At 41.2% G+C, this 19,579-nt stretch overlaps 1 protein-coding gene across 3 annotated transcripts in view; it reads right to left on the bottom strand.

Annotated features, from left to right (window-relative positions):
* GABRB2 (gamma-aminobutyric acid type A receptor subunit beta2) overlaps positions 1 to 16,361 on the bottom strand; it is a 261,064-nt gene extending 244,703 nt beyond the window's left edge. For 2 of the 3 annotated variants that reach the window (XM_008015212.3, XM_008015209.3), the window contains exons 1-4: positions 15,865 to 16,361; positions 14,533 to 14,761; positions 14,290 to 14,381; positions 13,187 to 13,254 (exon numbers count right to left, since the gene is read on the bottom strand). In XM_008015212.3, coding sequence (XP_008013403.1) covers positions 13,187 to 13,254; positions 14,290 to 14,381; positions 14,533 to 14,609 — 237 coding nt within the window. In that variant the 5' untranslated portion in view covers positions 14,610 to 14,761; positions 15,865 to 16,361. Of the gene's footprint in view, positions 1 to 13,186; positions 13,255 to 14,289; positions 14,382 to 14,532; positions 14,960 to 15,864 lie in introns of those variants that run through there. The other variant, XM_073010543.1, reaches the window with a different exon arrangement.
* Positions 16,362 to 19,579: the final 3,218 nt, after the last annotated feature.

Below are 19,579 nucleotides of genomic sequence, written 5' to 3'. Positions count from 1 at the left end.
GTAATAGTCCTTAAGTTATGAAGTTGATGTGAGGTTTAAGTTACCTAAAACTTAATATACATCTTCACACAGGATACTTAGCACATGGTAAGAGCTCAACAGCCATGAGCTGTTACTAGAGACACATACAGGGATGAATGTTTGGGTGGTCAAAAGTTTGAATTATTTTTCACACTTTTGTTTCAATTATCACAAACTTGTACGTAACACACCTTAGGTAAATAAGCATTCATATGTATGTATATATGTGTATATCTATGTATACATGTAGCATATCTGTGTGTATATGTAGGTATGTGTCTGTATTACCTACTCACTCCTTCAATTATTGTCACAAAAGCCCATATTACAACTAGAGACTGGTTAGTTGCTGTCCAATTACTTTATACGTGATAATGTTAGCTTCCAATTTCACTATAAAACTAGTACTCCTAAAACAGAGATCCTCCCAGAGAGTACCTGAACACCGTCTCAGAACTACTGACTCAGATTCTGGTGTAGGCCCAGAAAATATGAATATTCACACTAGACTCAGATGATTATTGCAAAGAAAAGTTTGAGAATCACTGTAAAAATGTATTCTCAACATTTTATTTTGAGTCTTCTACCTGTGGGTTACACCCCTTTCCTGTCCCACTGTCTGAGACACTCTTCTCTCCCTCATCTCTTCACTTCCCTCATAGGGCAGTTAAGATGATTCCTTCTAGATTCCAGAGAGAGCCATACCTGTATGTAAGAACTATCTTATATCTTTCTTCTACACAGCTTAATTGGTGTAGAACCAATTAAGTTAGTAGTTGATAAATATTTCCTGGCCACCTGATATGACAGCCCTTCAACTACTCCTCCAACAAATTCATTCCATATTTCTTGAGCTTCTAAACTGATAAGCATGTGAGAAGTACTGGGGATGCATGCAAACATTGTCCATATATTTGTGCACCTGGACATCTCCTGTCTCTCTCTGTGGCTTACTCATGTATTGCTTTTCTAAGACACGTGCAGATTCACCTTAAAAACTTCATTAATTTAATGGTTGCCTTTGTGTTAGGAGGGAAGTCATTTCATCTTCAATTGTCCAGACAATTACTTCTAGGTTAAGACCTCTTGGCAGGTAAGTAGGCAGTAGATGCCAAATTGTATAGCAAGAAAATGAAACTTGGCAATAGGAATGCCAACAGAATGTGAACAAAGAGAATACCAGCAAGAGCCAATGGGTTAAACGTACCCCCTCTATTTTTCTACATAAATCATGACAAGATATTACAAGCCGATTTCTCTCCTTGTATAATAAAATATATATTTTTCAAATAAAATGCATAAATGGAAGCAACATAAATCCTTCATTTGTATCTTTTAAAACTCACAGACATCTAATTACTTCATTCTCTTTTAACAGTCTGTTTCAAAGTATCTTTATGCCATCCAAAAATGTAATTGATTTTGGAAAAACTAAGTAATATTAAGATGAAAACAGAGTAAAATATAGCTGTATAAATATGAGTTAGAGTCATATAAAACTTAAAAAATAGATTTACATTTAGATGCTATTTAAATTCAGTTGTTTATTTTGCATATAATTTGCATGTTACTGTTATTGTTGCCTAAGTAGATAATGGGTTCCTTTATTTTCAAATAATCTATAGCAAAAATCTTGGCCAGTAATCTATAAAGTATATTACTAAAACTCCTTTCTTTGAAAATAAAAATTTAATAAATTAAAAAGTAATTATCAATGTGCTTATATGTTTGCATATGTTGTAAGCTCACAGAACATGGAAAAACATAAAATAGTTTACATTGGTGGTAGTAGTGGTATGTATATTTTTAAGAAAACTGTAAAACTATTTATGGTCTGTTAATTGCAAATGTAGACTATAATACTGCATAAAATAAGTGAATGCAATGTGTAAGATATGAATAGAAAAATAGACTAAAACTGGAAGGTAACATAGGCAAATGAAAACACAATTTTAATGAAGTGATAGGGATATAGATAATATTTACCTGTGATGTTTGTTGGTATTTTAAAATTGTTTTTCCCACAATGTGCTACTAACCACAAATAAAAATGGTAATTAGGCACAAAAACCACACTCGAAAAGAAAATCTCCTTTCCTCTACTTTCTAGGAGACAAAAGCACAGCACAATTTTTTACAATAGTGGCTCTCAACCTGAAACAATTTTGCCCTGCCCCAGGGCGCATTTGATAATTTTTGAAGACATTTTTGGTTTTCACCATTTCAGGGATGCCAGTGGCATCCATTAGGCAGAAACAAGGGATTCAGTTAAATGTCTTACAATGCGCAAGATAGCCCCGACAAGAGAGAGTTATCTGGCTCCAAATTCCAATATAGCTAAGGTGAAGAAAACCTGATATAGAATGATTATAAAATAAGTCATTGCCGTTCCCCCTGATCACAACTAAGCCCTCCTTCCCAGGAAAAATACTTTCCCTGACTTACATTCTTGTAGGAATTTCCATGAATATTTAATCCTCTCGGGAAGAGAGAAAGCTAAAACACACATGATGCGCTTCTGAAATATGAAATTCAAGACACTTCCCTTGCCTGCTTTCACTTGCAGGGTAAACACACAGTCAGATGCTTACTTCACACTAGAGTCAAGTCAGAGGATTGTTGAAGGAAAAAAGCAACAGTGAAGGATGTGCTGTAAGAATTAACCAAGAGAAATAGAGACTGGCACTGTCAAATGGGTACTGCCTAAAAATAGATGAATTCAGTATTCTAGAGACGTAAACTTTATGATGAACTGCGTTTGTTTTATGTGGGATAGAGGGAGGAAAGACTGGAAAAAAGAAGAAAAAAACCCAGAGAAGAAAAATACTCAACCACCTTTAAGAGAATTATATGCAGGAGCAATTTCTTGGTAAGCACGAAAATTCATTCTCATTATTGAAAATTCAACTGAAAATTAGGTCTTGATAATAAAAGAAAAAAAGAAAAAGATGTAGAATATTCATATAGTGCTCACACATATCCTAAAACTATTGAGACAGCTTACAGTTCTTGAACATATACCAGGCAACATTTCCTGACAAATATTTACCATAAATTTTTGACATTAATGGTTACCTGACAGATTTTGCTGAAGCAATAGGAAAATTATAGACAAGTTAACAAATGGTACCCATTCACAATGAAAGAAATTATGACACAATCAACATCTTCACCTCCTCAATGTTTTATATAAATCTTCATTTATTGCTTGGTTTCAATTGTGCTCAAGAGATGTAATATAAAATATAAGTTTATCAAGAAGAGTTGTATTATTCACACTGTGAATATTATATAATGCACTGTGTATTACATTTAACACACTGTGAACAAAGTACCTACTTTAAAAAATTATTTAAATTAAATTAAGGTTTTTTTTCAAAGTGGAGTAGAGAGCAGAAACAGTAATATTTGAGGAAGGATTAGTTTATTTAGTCCACCAACTGTTTCCAAAAAATAAGAGTAAAAGCAACAACTATAACGAAACAAGGTCCTCATGGAATGCAAATGATCAAAAAACATGGCTTTGCTACATTTTAAAATGCAATGTAACAAGATGGCTAAGATTGAGAGATGTGAAGGCAGTCATTTGCTAGCTATGTAACCTTGAACAAATCATTTAACGTCTCTGGGCCTCAGTTTCCCCTTTTTAAATAGGCTAATAGTGGCTATCTCAGTTTTTATAAGAGGACTGGTTAACTTGTTGTGCATTAACACAATACTTGTACAAGTTAAAACCTCAATACAAGGTAGTGCCCTGGTTTGGATGTTTGTCCTCTCCAAACCCCATGTTGAAATTTGATCCCCAATGTGGCTCTGTTGGGAGTTTGAGCCTGATGGGAGGTGCTAGGGTCATGGGGGCAGAGGTCTCATGAGTAGTTCATGCCTTATCTGGGGAGTAAGTTCTCATTCTATTAGTTCCACTGAGAGCTAATATTAAAAAGAGCCTGGTACCTTCCCCTACTGGCTTCCTCTTGTGCCAGGTGGTCTCTGCACAGGAAGCTGGTTCCCTGTCTGCTTCTGCCTTTAGCTGAAGCAGCCTGATGAGGACCTCACCAGATGCAGATGTCCAATCTTGAAATTTCCAGCCACCGGAATGGTGAACCAAATAAACTTCTTTTCTTTATTGACTATACAGTCTCAGGTATTCTGTTGTAGCAACACTAAATGGACTAAGACAGGTAGCTATAATTATTTCCTTATATTTGTGTTATGATGAGGTGGAGAAGGTTGAGCACTGTACAAAAGTTCAGGAGAGGGTGAGAGGAGAAACAGAAGGAGGAAAAGAGGAAGGAGAAAACAACAGCTTGCCAAAATTGTGCCCAAAACTGTGTGGGCGTAATTTGTTTAGAATTAAGGTTGTCTGTGGTCACGGAGGATTCACACCTCCTTTACTCTATGCTTCCTGAGTGAACTAACTTACCTATTTTCACAGCAGCCAATTTCAATATAAAGTGTCTAGTATGTTCACAGAGAATATATAAGTCTTCAGGCAAGCCTTGGGTTCCCAGTCCTGCTACCCACTTTGTATCTTCAACCTACTCCTTTCTAAAGATTGTTTCTCCATCAAACTATATATAACTCTCACTCTGTTGCCCAGGCTGGAGTGCAGTGGCGTGATCTTGGCTCACTACAACCTCCGCCTCCCAGGTTCAACATTTCTCCCTGCCTCAGACTCCTGAGTAGCTGGGATTATAGACGTGCACCACCACACCCAGCCAATTTTTGTATTTTTAGTAGAGACGGTGTTTTGTAATGTTGGCCAGGCTGGTCTTGAACTCCTGACCTCAGGTGATTCACCCACCTTAGCCTCCCGAAGTGCTGGGATTACAGAAGCGAGCCACCATGCCTGGGTATATATGACTTTTTAAAAGTAATTTCCCTCTCCCTATGTCCCTTCAGAACCAAACTTCTCAAAAGTGTAGTCTTCAACCACGGACACTCCTCTTGCTACATTTCACCAGTGCACTCCTGTTACTCTATCTGGGAGAAATTTTTTACAATTTATTTCAATTGATCCCTGTGGCATCTGACACAGCTGACTATTTGCTTCTCAAACTCTCAGGTTTTAAGACATGATTATCTGGAGTATCTCACACTAACTCTCTGACTGCTACTTATTTATCTCTTCTGTGGGTTCCTTTTCTGTCTTCCACTGTCTAAAATACAGGGCTCACCAGACTTCCATTTTTAGCTGTCTTTGCATTTTTCCATTTAAATTTTATCTATTCACATCGTTAGAAGCACTACTTATATGCTGACAATGCTCAGTTTGTCTCTCTATATGACTGCTTCCTGATCTATATACCGATATTTTCCAGTCACCTTCTGGTTGTATCCATTTGGAGATTCCATGTGTATGGAAAAAAAATCAACATTTCCCAAAGTGAACTCACTATCTGCCCATAGGCCTCATCCCCCTGATCTCCACTGCCCTTCTTGTCATCCCTATATCAGTAAAGGATACTGTCAAAAACATGGGATTCAGCAAGTCCTGTCACTTTCATCTTATAAACACAATAATTTTATATCTTTTTTTTCCTGCATTCCTGTCTTAGTTCATCAAATCTTCCTGAAATTTTGCAGTAGGTTTTCAACTCATCTTCCAACCTTAAGTTTTGCTCCACTTCAATCCACCTCTACACTTCAGAATCATCTTCCATAGGTTTGAATTTGTTCATGCAATTCTACTGACATCATTTCATAGGCCCCTACAGCCTTTGGACAAATATTCAATTATTGAGCAAGACACAAAAATGGTCTTCATCATTTGATCCCCACCTATGGCTTCAGCATCAACTCTATCCTTTCCTCACTCCCACTCCAGCTTTTAAAATGACTTCCAAATCCCTAATACCATTTATTTATCCTGTGTCACACCCTCCTCTATGTTATTCTTTGTGCTTGGAACATCTATTCACACACTTCTAACCCCCTTCTTCACCTGACTCATTTCCGTGTAATACATTAGTAAATTCCCACTATGCCCTGTGTATTTCCTCTTTCAAAGCACTCACGACCCCACATTGTGATTCTTTCTACACTTGTTGTCCCAAATGGTGAATATCTGACTTTGTGGGCTATGATTATATGCTCTATTTCCCCACAAAGACAGTACAGCATGTAGCAAATAATAATAAATTACTACTATAAAAGTGAATTTTTTCACTGAATACTTGTGGCATTCACCAGGGGTCAAATATCCAAACAACCATTTGTATATAAAACAAAACCACACAGAGAGAGACACCAAAACCTTGTCATGATGTAATTTGTAAACGTGATGCAGGAAGACAGAATAAATATGCAAAATACAAACCATTTGAAATACCAAATACCCAGAAAAATGATAAAATCAACAAGTGACGAAGGAACTTATAGGAGACAAAGACCATGAGGCACTTACTTGGCTGCTAAGAAAAAGTCTTACAGAAAAGGAAAGACGTAAGCTCGGCATAAATACAGCAAGAATCTGATGCAACTATAAGAATAGTAAACACCTACCTGGGCAGAGTGACTCATGCCTGTAATCCCAGCACTCTGGGAGGCTGAGGGTGGGGAGATCGCTTGAGCTCAGGAGTTTGAAACCAGCCTGGGCAACATGGTGAAACCTCATCTCTACTAAAACTACAAAAATCAGCTGGGCATGGTGGCATGTGCCTGTAGTCCCAGCTGCTCAGGAGACTGAGATGAGAGGATTGTTTGAGCCCAAGAGGTGAAGATTGCAGTGAGCCAAGATTGCACCACTGCACTACCTGGGCAACAAAGCAAGACAACTGTCTAAAAAAAAAAGTAAACACCTAGATAATATATTTCATGAGGTCAAGGGATGGATTGGTCTTGTTCACTACTCTGTCCATAAGGCCTAACATAGGCCTGGATCATAGTAGCTGCTAAATAAGTTTGTTGAATGAAATTTTAAACTGTGCAGCTGGTGATGCAAGAAAACATCTGTTTAAAAAACAGCAGCACTTTTCTCCATTTGCCATTCCATAAAAAGGTAATTTGTGTATGTGTTTACTAGAACTCTTTCCTCAAAAGTGAAATCTTGCTTCACTCTTTGGTTGGCAAATGTGTTGTTTTAAGATGGAGAAGAATCTGCTTTAAATGAAGAGGAAGCTATTTCAGTCCATAATCCTCAGAGCCAAATTTGAATCTTAAAATGCACTTTTCATCAAAGAATCTTAACAAAAAGATTCCTGCCAATTTAACATGACATCTAAAAATATTTCATTCCAAGGCCAAGCTTTCTGCTCAGGAGCATTCTAATTGAGACCACATTCTTCCAAAGATCTATTGAGCTGAGCTGACAGTCACCTAAGTCACATGGTTGTGACACCACCACTAGCTTGCCAGTAAGAACTCACAACTGCACGCCATTTAGGAGTTCTGCATTTTCATCATGATTTTCTAGATTTTCAAGCTTTCCTGGAACTTCTTTATATCCAATAGAGAAACATGGAACTTTGAGCTGGAAGCCAAGTTAATATGTCCCTTCTCAATTAAAACATAGAAAAACTGAGACTTAGTAAATTATATTGTCAACTCAAGCACACTTAAGACAGTAGCTGGAGTGGACATTTGGTCTTTTGAGTTGTCTTCATTAAGTATGTTCAAAGACCACCAATAAATTTACACGAAGTCATACCTCAGAAAGATATTGCTGGCTCAGTTCCGGACCACCACAACAAAGTGAATACCCCAGTAAAGTGAGTCCCACAATTTTTTCGGTTTCTTAGTGCATACAAAAGTTATGTTTACACTATGCTGTATCTAATAAGTGTGAAATAGCATCACGTTAAAAATGTACATACCTTAATTTTAAAATACTTTATTGCGGGAAAATACTAACAATCATCTGAGCTTTCACGGAGTAGTAATCTTCCTGCTGATAGAATGTCTTGGCTCCATGTTGATGGCTGCTGACTGAGCAGGGTTGTGGTTGCTAAATGCTGGGATGGCTGAGACAATTTCTTAAAATGAGACAACAATGAAGTTTGCTATATCAATGGACTCTTCCTTTCACAAAAGATTTCTCTGTGGCATGCTATCCTGTGTGAGAGTATTTTATCCACAGCAGAAATTCTTTCAAAATTGAAGTCAAACCTCTCAAACGCGGCTGCCACTTTATCAATTGAGTTTATGTAATATCCTAAGTCCTTTGTTGCTTCAACAATGTTCACAGTGTCTTCACCAAAAGTAGATTCCATCTCAAGAAACCACATTCTTTGCTCATCCATAAGAAGCAACTTGTGTATTGAAGTTTGATCATGAGATTGCAGCAATTCAATCACATCTCCAGGTTCCACTTCTAATTCTAGTTATTTTGCTATTTCCACCACATCTGCAGTGACTTCCTCCACTCAAGTCTTGAACACCTCAAAGTCATTCATGAGAGTTGGAATCAATTTCTTCCAAACTCCTGTTAATGTTGCTATTTGAACCTCCTCTCATGAACCATGAATGTTCTTAATGGTATCTAGAATGGTGAATCCTTTCCAGAAGGTTTTCAATACTTTGCCCAGATTCATCAGAGGAATCACTGTCTATGGCAGCTATAGCCTTACAAATTGTACTTCTTAAATAAGACTTGAAAGTCAAAAATGCTCCTTGATTTACGGGCTACAGAATGGACATTGTGTTAGCAAGCATGAAAACAACATTAATCTCTTTGTACATCTCCATCAGAGCTCATGTGTGAATAAGTGCATTGTCAATGAGCAGCCATTATTTTGGTTGTTGCTTTTTTTTCTAATTTTAATCTTATAATAATAATTATTATTATTATTATTTTGAGACAAGTTCTCACTCTGTCACCCAGGTTGCAGTGCAGTGGTGTGATCTCAGTTCATTGCAACCTTTGCCACCCAGGCTCAAGTGATCCTCCACCTCAGCCTCCTGAGTAGCTGGGACTACAGACACATGCCAACATGACTAGCTAATTTTTGTATTTTTTGTAGAAACAGGGTTTCACGATGTTGCCTAGGCTGGTCTTGAATGTCTGGGCCCAGGTATTTGCCAGCCTCAGCCTCCCCAAGTGTTGGAATTACAGGCATCAGCCATTGCACCTGATTGAGCAGTAAGTCAGTAAGCATCTTTTTTTTTTTTTTTTCCTGAGCAGTAAGTCTCAACAGTGGTCTTAAAATGTTCAATAAATCACACTGCAAACAGATATGCTGTCATCTGGGCTGTGTTTTTCCATTTCTAGAGCACAAGCCGAGTAGATTTAGCATCATTCTTAAGGGACCAAGGATGTGGGAAATGGTCAGTGAACAGTGGCTTTAACTTAAGGCAACCAGCTGCATTAACACCTAACAGAAGTCAACCTGTGCCTCGAAGCTTTGAAGCCAGGCACTGACCTCTCCTCTTTAGCTATGACAGTCTTAGATGTCATCTTCTTCTGATAGAAGACTCTCTTATCTAATAAAGTCTGTCGTGCAGAATAGCCAGCCATCTTCATCGATTATCTTAGATCTTCGGCATAAATTGTTGTACCTTCTCCATCAGCATTTGCTGATACACCTTGCACTTTTATGTTATGAAGACAGCTTGTTTCCATAAACATCCTAAAGCAGGCTCTGCTAGCTTCCAACTTTTCTTCTGCATCTCCTAAGCCTTCACAGAATCAAATACAGTTAGGGCCTTGTTCTGGTAATCTGACTTTGTCTCTAAGGGAATGTTGTGACTAATTTGATCTTCTATCAAGAGCACTAAAACTTTCTCCATATCATCAATAAGCCTGTTCCATTTTCTTATTTTTCATGTGTTCACTGGACTACCACTTTCAATTTCCTTCATGGACTCCTCCTTTGCATTCAAAACTTGGCTGTTTGGAGCAAGAGACCTAGCTATCTGCCTGTCCCAGCTTTTGACACACTTTCCTCACTGATCTTAATCATTTCTAGCTTTTGATTTAAAGTGAGCGATGTGCAACTCTCATTGTACAGTGGTTAGTTGGTCCAATTTCCATATGGATGTGTCTCAGGGAATAGGAAGGCTCACAGAGAGGGAGACAGACAGGGGGATGACCCATTGGTGGAACTGTCAGAACACACACAACATTTATCCATTAAGTTTGCTGCCTTACATCAGTGCAGTACATGATGCCCCCAAACAATTGCAATAGTAACATCAGAGATCACTGATCACCACAACAGATATAATAATAATGAAACAATTTGAAATATTGTGAGAATTACCAAAATGTGACACAGAGACACAAAGTGAACACATGCTACTAGAGAAACAGGCTCCTTATAGACTTGCTCATTTCAAGGTTGCCACAAGCCTTCAATTTACAAAAATGCAATGTTTGCAAGGCACAATAAAGCAAAGTAGAATAAAACAAGGTATATCTATACTCTGGTATTCACCCAAGATAGGTAAAATGGGACTATTACTCCCCTTTAATGAGTGAGTCAAGTGAGCCCAGTCTATCTGTGAATATCCTCAGGATGACTAAGCATCAGAAGTAGAACTCACATCTGAGACTCCTGATTCACTTTCGGGTCTTTCTATCATTGTGATTTACAAGGAGCATCACACTGACATGGACATTTATTTGTACAGTACAAATGAGTCAATGACAATTTAAATGGTCTGGTTCCCTACCATTCTTCAAAGGAAGACATGCTATAAAAAGAGAAAGTTACAATTATCAGAGATTGCAGTCCACAAAGGATAATGAGGAATAAATGTGTCTGTTAAATCAATTTTGAAGTATCACTTAAGGAACCAATCAACCATTCTTTCAGACCTGAAGCTAATCAAAAGGCACTAACACTCAGACCTACATACAGGGGACAACACACCATAAGCATCTGTTATTTAGATACCAGTGATGGAATTTCCCATCTGTTGCTTCAAAACAAATAATCATCTTTAAAAAATAACAACAAACATCACAACACATTTTTCTTTGAAGATAATTTTAGGTTATTAAGATTGCCAGCTGAAATAACTGTTAATTTTTCAACAAGTCACAATCTAGCCGGACAAATCCATGGATGTAGCATAAAGCTAAGTAAGGAAACTGGCTTGGAATTTTCAACACTTGGTTCTAATCATTAATGTTGCAGTGTTGTCCCATTTACAACCTGACATTTGTTTTTGCACTTTCAACATCTCATGATTTTTCAGCAACAGTAAATAGCTTTAAGTGACGACACCTTGCCTTAGCTGGATCTATATTTTGACTAGCAGGTCTTGGCATTGTTTCCACCTCAGATATCTCTCCAAAATGTTGCATGTAGACAAAAAAATGAATAGAACTTAAAGGAAAGAAAAACAAAAATTCTATCACTCTAAACAGTGTTAGGATATAATATCTCTAAGTTATTAGCTAACCTATTGCAGCAACCTCTAGTCATCTCATGATTATCTCTTTGGGTTCTAAATTTTTCTTGATACGTTTCACAAAATCTCATTTGGTGATGCTCTAAAGAAGGAGGTGGTGGTAAAATAAGACTTGGGACTGAGAGAAGAGCATAAAAAAAGCAAAATGCAAAAGAGAGGAGTCTGAATCAATCACGTGTAGGATGCACAGAATCACACCTGATTTCTATATTACTTTGTTTTAAACAGCATAATTTAGATTCAAATTGCTGAGACATAGGAAGGTACCCACATTAGGACATCTTTTATTTTTATGCTGAACCTCAAAACGTAAACTGATGAAAGACCTTTCAAATTCACCAAAAGTGAATATTCATATATCTGAGAAATTAAATACTATCTCAAGAAACATTCTGTAACCACACAGATTTTCATAATGTGAGGGAAATCTATGATTCTGAAACATCCAATATTGTCTTTAGTCTGCGTTTATATTGCATGCGATAAAAACTTTCCCCAAATTAGAACGTGAGAAGATTCATGTCATTAAAGCATTTCAGAAATAGCTGAATTCCCTTGCGTACTCATAAGGTATAAGCATAGTATTCATTTGCTTCAGAATCTTGTGAAATCTCAGGTTTATCTCTTATCATTGGACAGTGTGTAAGGATTATGCTGATTACTGAGCTTCTTCTTGTTTGAATTCTGGGAATACGGAAATTTGTATTATGTTGAGAACTAATTTCCAAGTCCTGAGGGGTAGCTTAGAAATGTTTTGCATGAAAGCTTATATACTATACCCCCTTCTTTAATAATTCGTCCAATTTCTAGACAGAGCTATGTCAAAACTCAACCTTCTGAAATGTGCTGGGTGCTATCAGGACTGAAAGTAACACTGGAATTTTACATTAAAATGTGGCCTATTTAGAGGGACTTTTCCAAAGCATGGGATTTTAAAAACACAGAGTAGAAAAGTCACTGGAGGAATGCCCCCAAGTATGTGGGGGCGTCTGGGACACTTGTCATTTTATTGCATGTCTGCAGTGTTCTAATATGGGCAGCAGGGGGAGCTCCTGATTGAAGCAAACCCCCCCAACACGTGTTTCCTAGTTGGGAACACAGGCTTTTTCCTCTTAGCACTTGCCCCAAGTCCAAGGAGGCAGTCACTGAGGAGTACTGCTGTCAATTAACTGTACAAGCTTAAGACATATGGTGAATGAATTGCTGAAGTGAACAGGGATGACACATGGGTCCGAGCCTACCTTTTAGAAACAGGGTGGCCAATCTTTATTTTGGTGGACAGGAAGGGTTAAAGGAAGCAGCAAGCAAAGGAGCTGGGGCAGGAATGGGGGATGGGGGCTTGCCACTAACTGTAAACAGTGATCTCTGAAAGCAACAAGTGGGCGTCAGTATTCCAGGGCCTTTATTACAGTTTTGTTTGTAAGCTATATTCTCCATTAAATGTCAAATCAAAACTCTCCCCTCTTCCCATGAGCCCACATCAAATCCAGAAAATCACTTGATGAACTGTGTTTATTTCTGAGCCTTAGGAGATGGGGCTTCTGTAGGGGCTCTCCTGCACGTGACTGTGTTTTACACATGAATGTGTGATGTGTTTTACTCCAAGTATCTGAACCAGGTTAAAAAAATCGTTAGGGACCAGAAAGAGCCAACTCTCTAACCTCAACAGAGGGGATTCTAGGGTGAAATTCCACACCCTCACCCCCCCATACACATACCCAGGCACACCCCCACCCCCAATAGCTGGCTCATTTCTCCTTCCTGTCCCCAAACAAAAGTCTGCAAAGAAGTAGTCATAAACATCAACACTTACCATATTGACTTCAGAAACCATATCGATGCTGGCAATATCAATGTTCATTCCCACAGCCACCGGGGGACCTGCAAAGCAAGATGGCCAGCCACGTGATTTCTTTGAACTTCATTCATTCTCAGCAAGAGTTATCCCTGGGCATAAGATACTCTACTCCAAACCCCTCTGCACTACTCACTCTCAAATTTTTCAATTCTCTGCTTTTTTGTTTAAAAAAAATTTTTTTTTTAAGTAGCAGGCACACACTTGTCTAAGAAATGCTGTATTGAATATGCACGCACGTATGTTGTGAACAAGGGATTCCAGCTCTGTCTACATATGCATATGTCTCAGCAAGTGAATGCACACAACTCACAGAAACACAAGAATCCTTCTAGCCTAAGGGATTTTTATATTTTGCGCTGAAACCCCCTACTCCTCAGTCTTTCCCACCCCCTTCTGTGCACAGGTTTTAACTCTTTGAGCTTCATAAGAGTCTGAAGCAATATTAAATAAGTCTATCAGCATATCTAGGGCTGCAGGCAGAGAGAGGTTCTTCTTTCCCCTACCCTCTCTAACCCTCCCATTTTCTCCCTACCCTCCCATCCCCCAGTCCTCCCCACTTCTGTGAGGCTGGGAGGAGTGGATTATATCCAGACATGAGCCACGGTAACCATGGCCAGAAGAACTCTTCCAAAGTAGGCAGGCACAGGGGGTTAATGCCACCTCTCAACCAACTGCCTGCACATATTGTCCTAAAAAATGTTCTTCGGTGGCCTTCTGTAAGCCTGGTTCTCTCGGCACACCGTTTACTAAACTTAAGAGGTTTATATCTCAACAAAGCAAAGACAGGGAAGCAAAGGATTCATAACAGTGAAGCTGAAAGATAACAGTCACCAAATTTGAGTACACACTAAGAGGGTCTCATTGAAAGACCACGCTAATGCTGGGTAGCAACAATCCAGCTTAAGTTTTGATCAGTTTCTCAATATGGTAAAATAGAGACACATTCAGTACACCACATGCACCCACAACTAGGGAGAGGGAAGAGAGCGCGCACAAAGCTCAAAAGACAGCTTCGGCTGTGGCTGGACTCTTTCTTATTTGCAAGGCAACCCCATTACCTCCAAAATCTGGTCTCAGACGAATGTCATAGCCTTTCAGGAGTCTATCCACCGTCTCTTTAACCAGCGACATATTACTAGGGTCATTGACACTAAAGAAAGAAATGACAATAAGCAGGCATCAATAAGGAAGCAGGCACAGCGTTTTCAGCATCCGATCCCTACTACATTTCCCTGCTCAGAGGTATGCAGACAGAACCCTTCAAAGTGAGAACGGAGAAAAGAAACGCTGGGCACACTTACCTCTGCGCACAGACAGCGGCGATTATTAAAGGGAAGGACCAAATCCCAAAGTAGCCCCTTTTCCGGACTCTCCACATCCCTTTAGTTTTTGATGGAATTGAGGGTTTCACTGAAGAGAGGAGATCCAACTTAGTCTGCCCAGTGCAGTAATTCTAATGTGAGGCGCATGCGCACGGCGTACCAAAACATCAAAGGGGAAGCGGCGGCTGCCGGGGATCGAGCAGATTTCCTTGTTTAAAAAAAAAAAATTAAAAGGAAAAAAGGAAAAGCTCATATATGTATAATACATACATATTTGAATAATACAGAAAAGTCACCCCACAGCAGCATCCAGAATAAAATTTTTGTTGTTATCCTTTCGTTAATACAAAATAACTACAGCGTCTGGTAAGTTTCGGTAGTTGCAGGAGGCAGTTTTGCACCTAGCGGGTTGTGGGTTTTTTTTTTTTTGGGGGGGGGGGGGTGTTCTTTTAAATATGAAAAACCAGATTAGAAAATTAGAGGAGAGCAGGTGTGGGGTGCCAGCGGAAGATGAGTGCCGGTAAGCCCATTTCTGGTCTCAGCCGGACACAGGGGCAAAGGAGTATGAACTTTATTTCCTTGGCAAATAGCATGCCCTGCCTGGGGCCAGACAGGGATGGTGGGGGGGCGGGGGATGTTCGGCGGGTGGGAGGAGGGGGGAGGGGGCGTTGGGAGTTGAAGCGGGAGGGAGGGAAAAAACCAATGGGAGGAATGCTGTGCAACCCGTTGGATTTGGGGCGGGGGGTTGGGGAGGCGGGTACAGAATAAGAAAGGCACGGAAAAATAAAAAAAAAGGAAGAAAGGGAGAGAAAAGAAGAATAAAATAATGGCTGGTCTCTTCTAGTAGTCAAAGAGCAAGCTTTTCTTCACTACTCACGAGCGATTTCTTTCTCCTCTCCTCACCCTTTGCCCCCTATTGCCAGAGAAGAAAACCTCGGGGTCCTGTTTTCTTGCCGTGTGACGTTCCTGACCCGATAGTCGGAGTTATTTATAGCAGGAGGGGAGGGGGGCGAGGGGAGCAGAAAGGCAACGCTGTCTCTCCAGGTTTCGGTCTGATTCTGCAGTGGGAATTATTAGTGGGCAGGGTGGGGTTTGGATGAGGGGGAGATGGGACGTGGAGGCGTGAGAGATGCGGGTGACGAGCGCCCTAGCGCAGGTGCGGGGGACTGGAGGGCGTGGGCGACGGCACAGCGCAGGAAGGGCAGGTGGCCGGGTGGGACGCGCCCCGGCCGGGACCCCGCGGCCCCTCCGCTGCGCGCACCCGCGCGCACACACGTGCAGGCGCACTCCCCTCCCGCCATCCCTCCTTACCTCGCGGGCCCGCGCTCGCCGCCCACTCCGGCCGCGTGCGGAGCTGGTGCCCCCTGCCCCTCGGCCGGGGCAGGGGACGGGTACTCCCGACCGTTCAGGGGCTGTACCTCTGGATACAAGAAGCCCGAGCGGTCCCTAGAAGGCAGGCAAAATGAGGAAGAGCCCCCCACCTCCGGAGGCACTGTGTTCTCCCGCGGTCTCCGCGCCACCTCGTCCTCTTCTTCCCTTCCACGGGCCCAGGGGACTCGCACACCCAGAGGCTGCCTCTTCCCTTCCTCCCGAAGCTCAGGCCGCCTCGCCGTGGCCGCCGGGACCCGGAGGAGGCAGCAAGCTTGGGGTGGGGAATTGGGGGAGGGAGATACTCAATTCACAAAAGAAGTCTTCCCTCCGCTCTCGGGTGAGGAGCCACGGGCAGCATGAGGTGCTACGAGTCTGGGGACACAGGGCCGTCCGAAGGAACCCGAGTCCTAACCAGTGGCTCTCCGGGTACTCCTGAGTTTATCTTGGAACGGGGGAAGAGGCGGGTAGAGTAGTTGCTCCCGCTACCCCTCCCCCAACCCCACCCTGGGTGAAGAACTGGAAAGGCCGGAGCTCAGATCTCTATTCTGGACCCCAATGCTTAGCCTGTCAATGCTGCTGCCAGTCATGGTCACTATTAAGTGAGTGCCTACTGCGTGCTATAGCGTTGCATTCATTAATTCTGGCAACAGTTCTAGCGTTTAGCTATCACTTCAGTGTCCCCATTTTATAGATTTAGAAATTGGCGCACTGAAGCCAAGGAGAATGCCCAAGGTCACTCAGATGGCATGAGGTGAAACCAGGGTTGGATTTCAGAGTCAGCGTTCCTAACCAGTGAACTAGACAGCCGAGATTCCGGAGTCTCCTGAGTCAGCGACCTTGCCCGCTGCCAGTGCTTTGCTGCGGCGGGTCAAGCTCCCGGCGCCCGCGGAGCTCGCGGCGGCTGCGGGTGGAGTTGCGCGCGGACCGCACCAGCTAGCCCCGGTCACTGCCTGCGGAGAGGAGGGGTCGCCGGCCCGCAGAGTTGGCGGCAGGTGGCGGGTGTAGCTCCACAGGTTTGCGGTCCCCGCAGCTCTGGGGGCTTCTCAGGGTCCAGTTCCGTGCTGCACTCTTGACCCACTTACCTTCTGATAACCTTTCCCCTCCCCCACATTGGTCAGAGGGTCATTTGGGGGCAGCTTGTGGGGATGACTCCTGGGGAAGTGTGGAGGCGGGAGGGCTGTGAAAGGGGGGAATCCGACAGTTCCTCTAGGTTGGATGATAAACAGGAAGAGAAAGCTGAGTTCCTTCACCGACCAGAGGAGTTTCTAGGTTAGGAAAAGGTAAAGCCCAGCACGGTGAACACAGTGCTGATAACGCCGCGCGGCGCTCTACTAGACTCCCAGGCTCATAGGAGTCCATCCAAAGACACACGAGCGCGTACTCACACACACATACACACGAGGGTGGAGGCAGGAAGGTCTGTAAGTCTCCCATCTGTAGTTACTTGGGTTTAGCGTTACCTCAGAATGTAGAACTATGGCCAAGGAAAACTGCTGATTTTCCTTTCTCTACTCCTATACACAGTGAGAATCCTTCGCACCAGCTGAGTAGAATGATGGGGCGGGGGGGTGTGGAGCGACGGGTGGGGGGGTGCTTAGGATATTATCAGCATGATGTCCAGAAGATTCCCAAAGCAGTCCCAAGTAACCAAATGATGAAGCCCTAAAATGTTCCCCTTCCCGTCGAACCTCTAACACATCTCAAAATAGGGTTTTCCTTCTGACCTTTAGTTACCCATGTTGTTCTTTCTGCATCATCAGCCCCTTCTACCTAGGCTAGCTTCAGTTTGAGTTGAAAGAACAAAATTCAGTAGCCAGAACAAACCACAAATACTGTCACCCATCTATAATGATGATGATAATAATAATGGCCCAGGGAGTGATGAAACAAGTTTGTATTAAAGTTCTACTATATACAGAAAATTAAGGAAGAGAGGGACAAAGAGTTAAAACGAAAGTAGCTTGCATCTCAGCAAGTAAAACAGTGTAGTGTAAACTGAGAGCATAAAAGAACTGGAGGTAAATCTTTGGGTTCAAAACCCAGGTCAAATACTTAGTAACTTTGTAACTTAGGAAAGTCATTTAACCTCTAAGTCTCAGGTTCCACTTCTGGAAAACTGAGAAGGAAAAGAATACCCTCTCCATTAGATTGTTCTAGAATGAAGTAAATACATGTGTAGTATATTTGGCTGTGATTAATAAATATTAGTAGTGTTTTAATGAATAAGCCATAATGAATGAATAGGAAAACAAACAAGGTTTAGTGGCACTCAGGTATAAAGACTGAATAGATATAGATTTGGTGCCATTATTATTATTGTTATTATTTTAGATGTACTTTAAGTTCTAGGATACATGTGCAGAATGTGTAGGTTTGTTACAAAGGTATATACCTGCCACGGTGGTTTGCTGTACCCATCAACCCGTCATCTATTTTAGGTATTTCTCCTAATGCTATCCCTCCCCCAGCCCCTCAGCCCCTGACAGGCTCTGGTGTGTGATGTTCCCCTCCCTGTGTCCATGTGTTCTCATTGTTGAACATCCACTTACGAGTGAGAATTTGCAGTGTTTGGTTTTCTGTTCCTGTGTTAGTTTGCTGAGAATGATGGTTTCCAGCTTCATCCATGTCCCTGCAAAGGACATGAACTCATACTTTTTTATGGCTGCATAGTTTTCCATGGTGTATATGTGCCACATTTATTGATGGGCATTTGAGTGGGTTCCAAGTTTTTGCTATTGTGAATAGTGCTGCAATAAACATATGTGTGCATGTGTCTTTATAGTAGAATGATTTATAATCCTTTGGGTAGATACCCAGTAATGGGATTGCTGGGTCAAATGGTATTTCTGGTTCTAGATTATTCTAGAATCTAGAATCGCCACACTGTCTTCCAGAATGGTTGAACTAATTTACACTCCCACCAACAGAATAAAAGCATTCCTATTCCTCCATATCCTCTCCAGCATCTGTTGTTTCCTGACTTTTTAATGATCGCCATTCTAATTGGCGTGAAATGGTGTCTCATTGTGGTTTTGATTTGCACTTCTCTAATGACCAGTGATGACGAGCTTTTTTTCATATGTTTGTTGGCTACATAAATGTCTTCTTTTGAGAAGTGTCTGTTCATATCCCTTGCCTACTTTTTGATGGAGTTGTTTGTATTTTTCTGGTGAATTTGTTTAAGTTCCTTGTAGATTGTGGATATTAGTCTTTTGTCAGATGTACAGATTGCAAAAATTTTCTTCCATTCTGTAGGTTGCCTATTCACTCTGATGATAGTTTCTTTTACTGTGCAGAAGCTCTTTAGTTTAATTGGATACCATTTGTCATTTTTTGCTTTTGTTGCTGTTGCTTTTAGTATTTCAGTCATGAAGTCTTTACCCACGCCTGTGTCCTGAATGGTATTGCCTAGGTTTTCTTCTAGGGTTTTTATGGTCTTAAGTCTTACATGTAAGTCGTTAATCCATCTTGAGTTAATTTTTGAGTAAGGTGTAAGGAAGGGGTCCAGTTTCAGTTTTCTGCATTTGGCTAGCCAGTTTTCCCAACACCATTTATTAAATAGGGAATCCTTCCCTCATTGCTTGTTTTTGTCACGTTTGTCAAAGATCAGATGGTTGTAGATGTGTGGCATTATTTCTGAGGCCTCTGTTCTGTT

Source organism: Chlorocebus sabaeus, chromosome 23, assembly GCF_047675955.1.
Source record: "Chlorocebus sabaeus isolate Y175 chromosome 23, mChlSab1.0.hap1, whole genome shotgun sequence".
NCBI classification, from domain to species: domain Eukaryota; kingdom Metazoa; phylum Chordata; class Mammalia; order Primates; family Cercopithecidae; genus Chlorocebus; species Chlorocebus sabaeus.
This window is presented reverse-complemented; position numbering and strand designations above follow the sequence as displayed.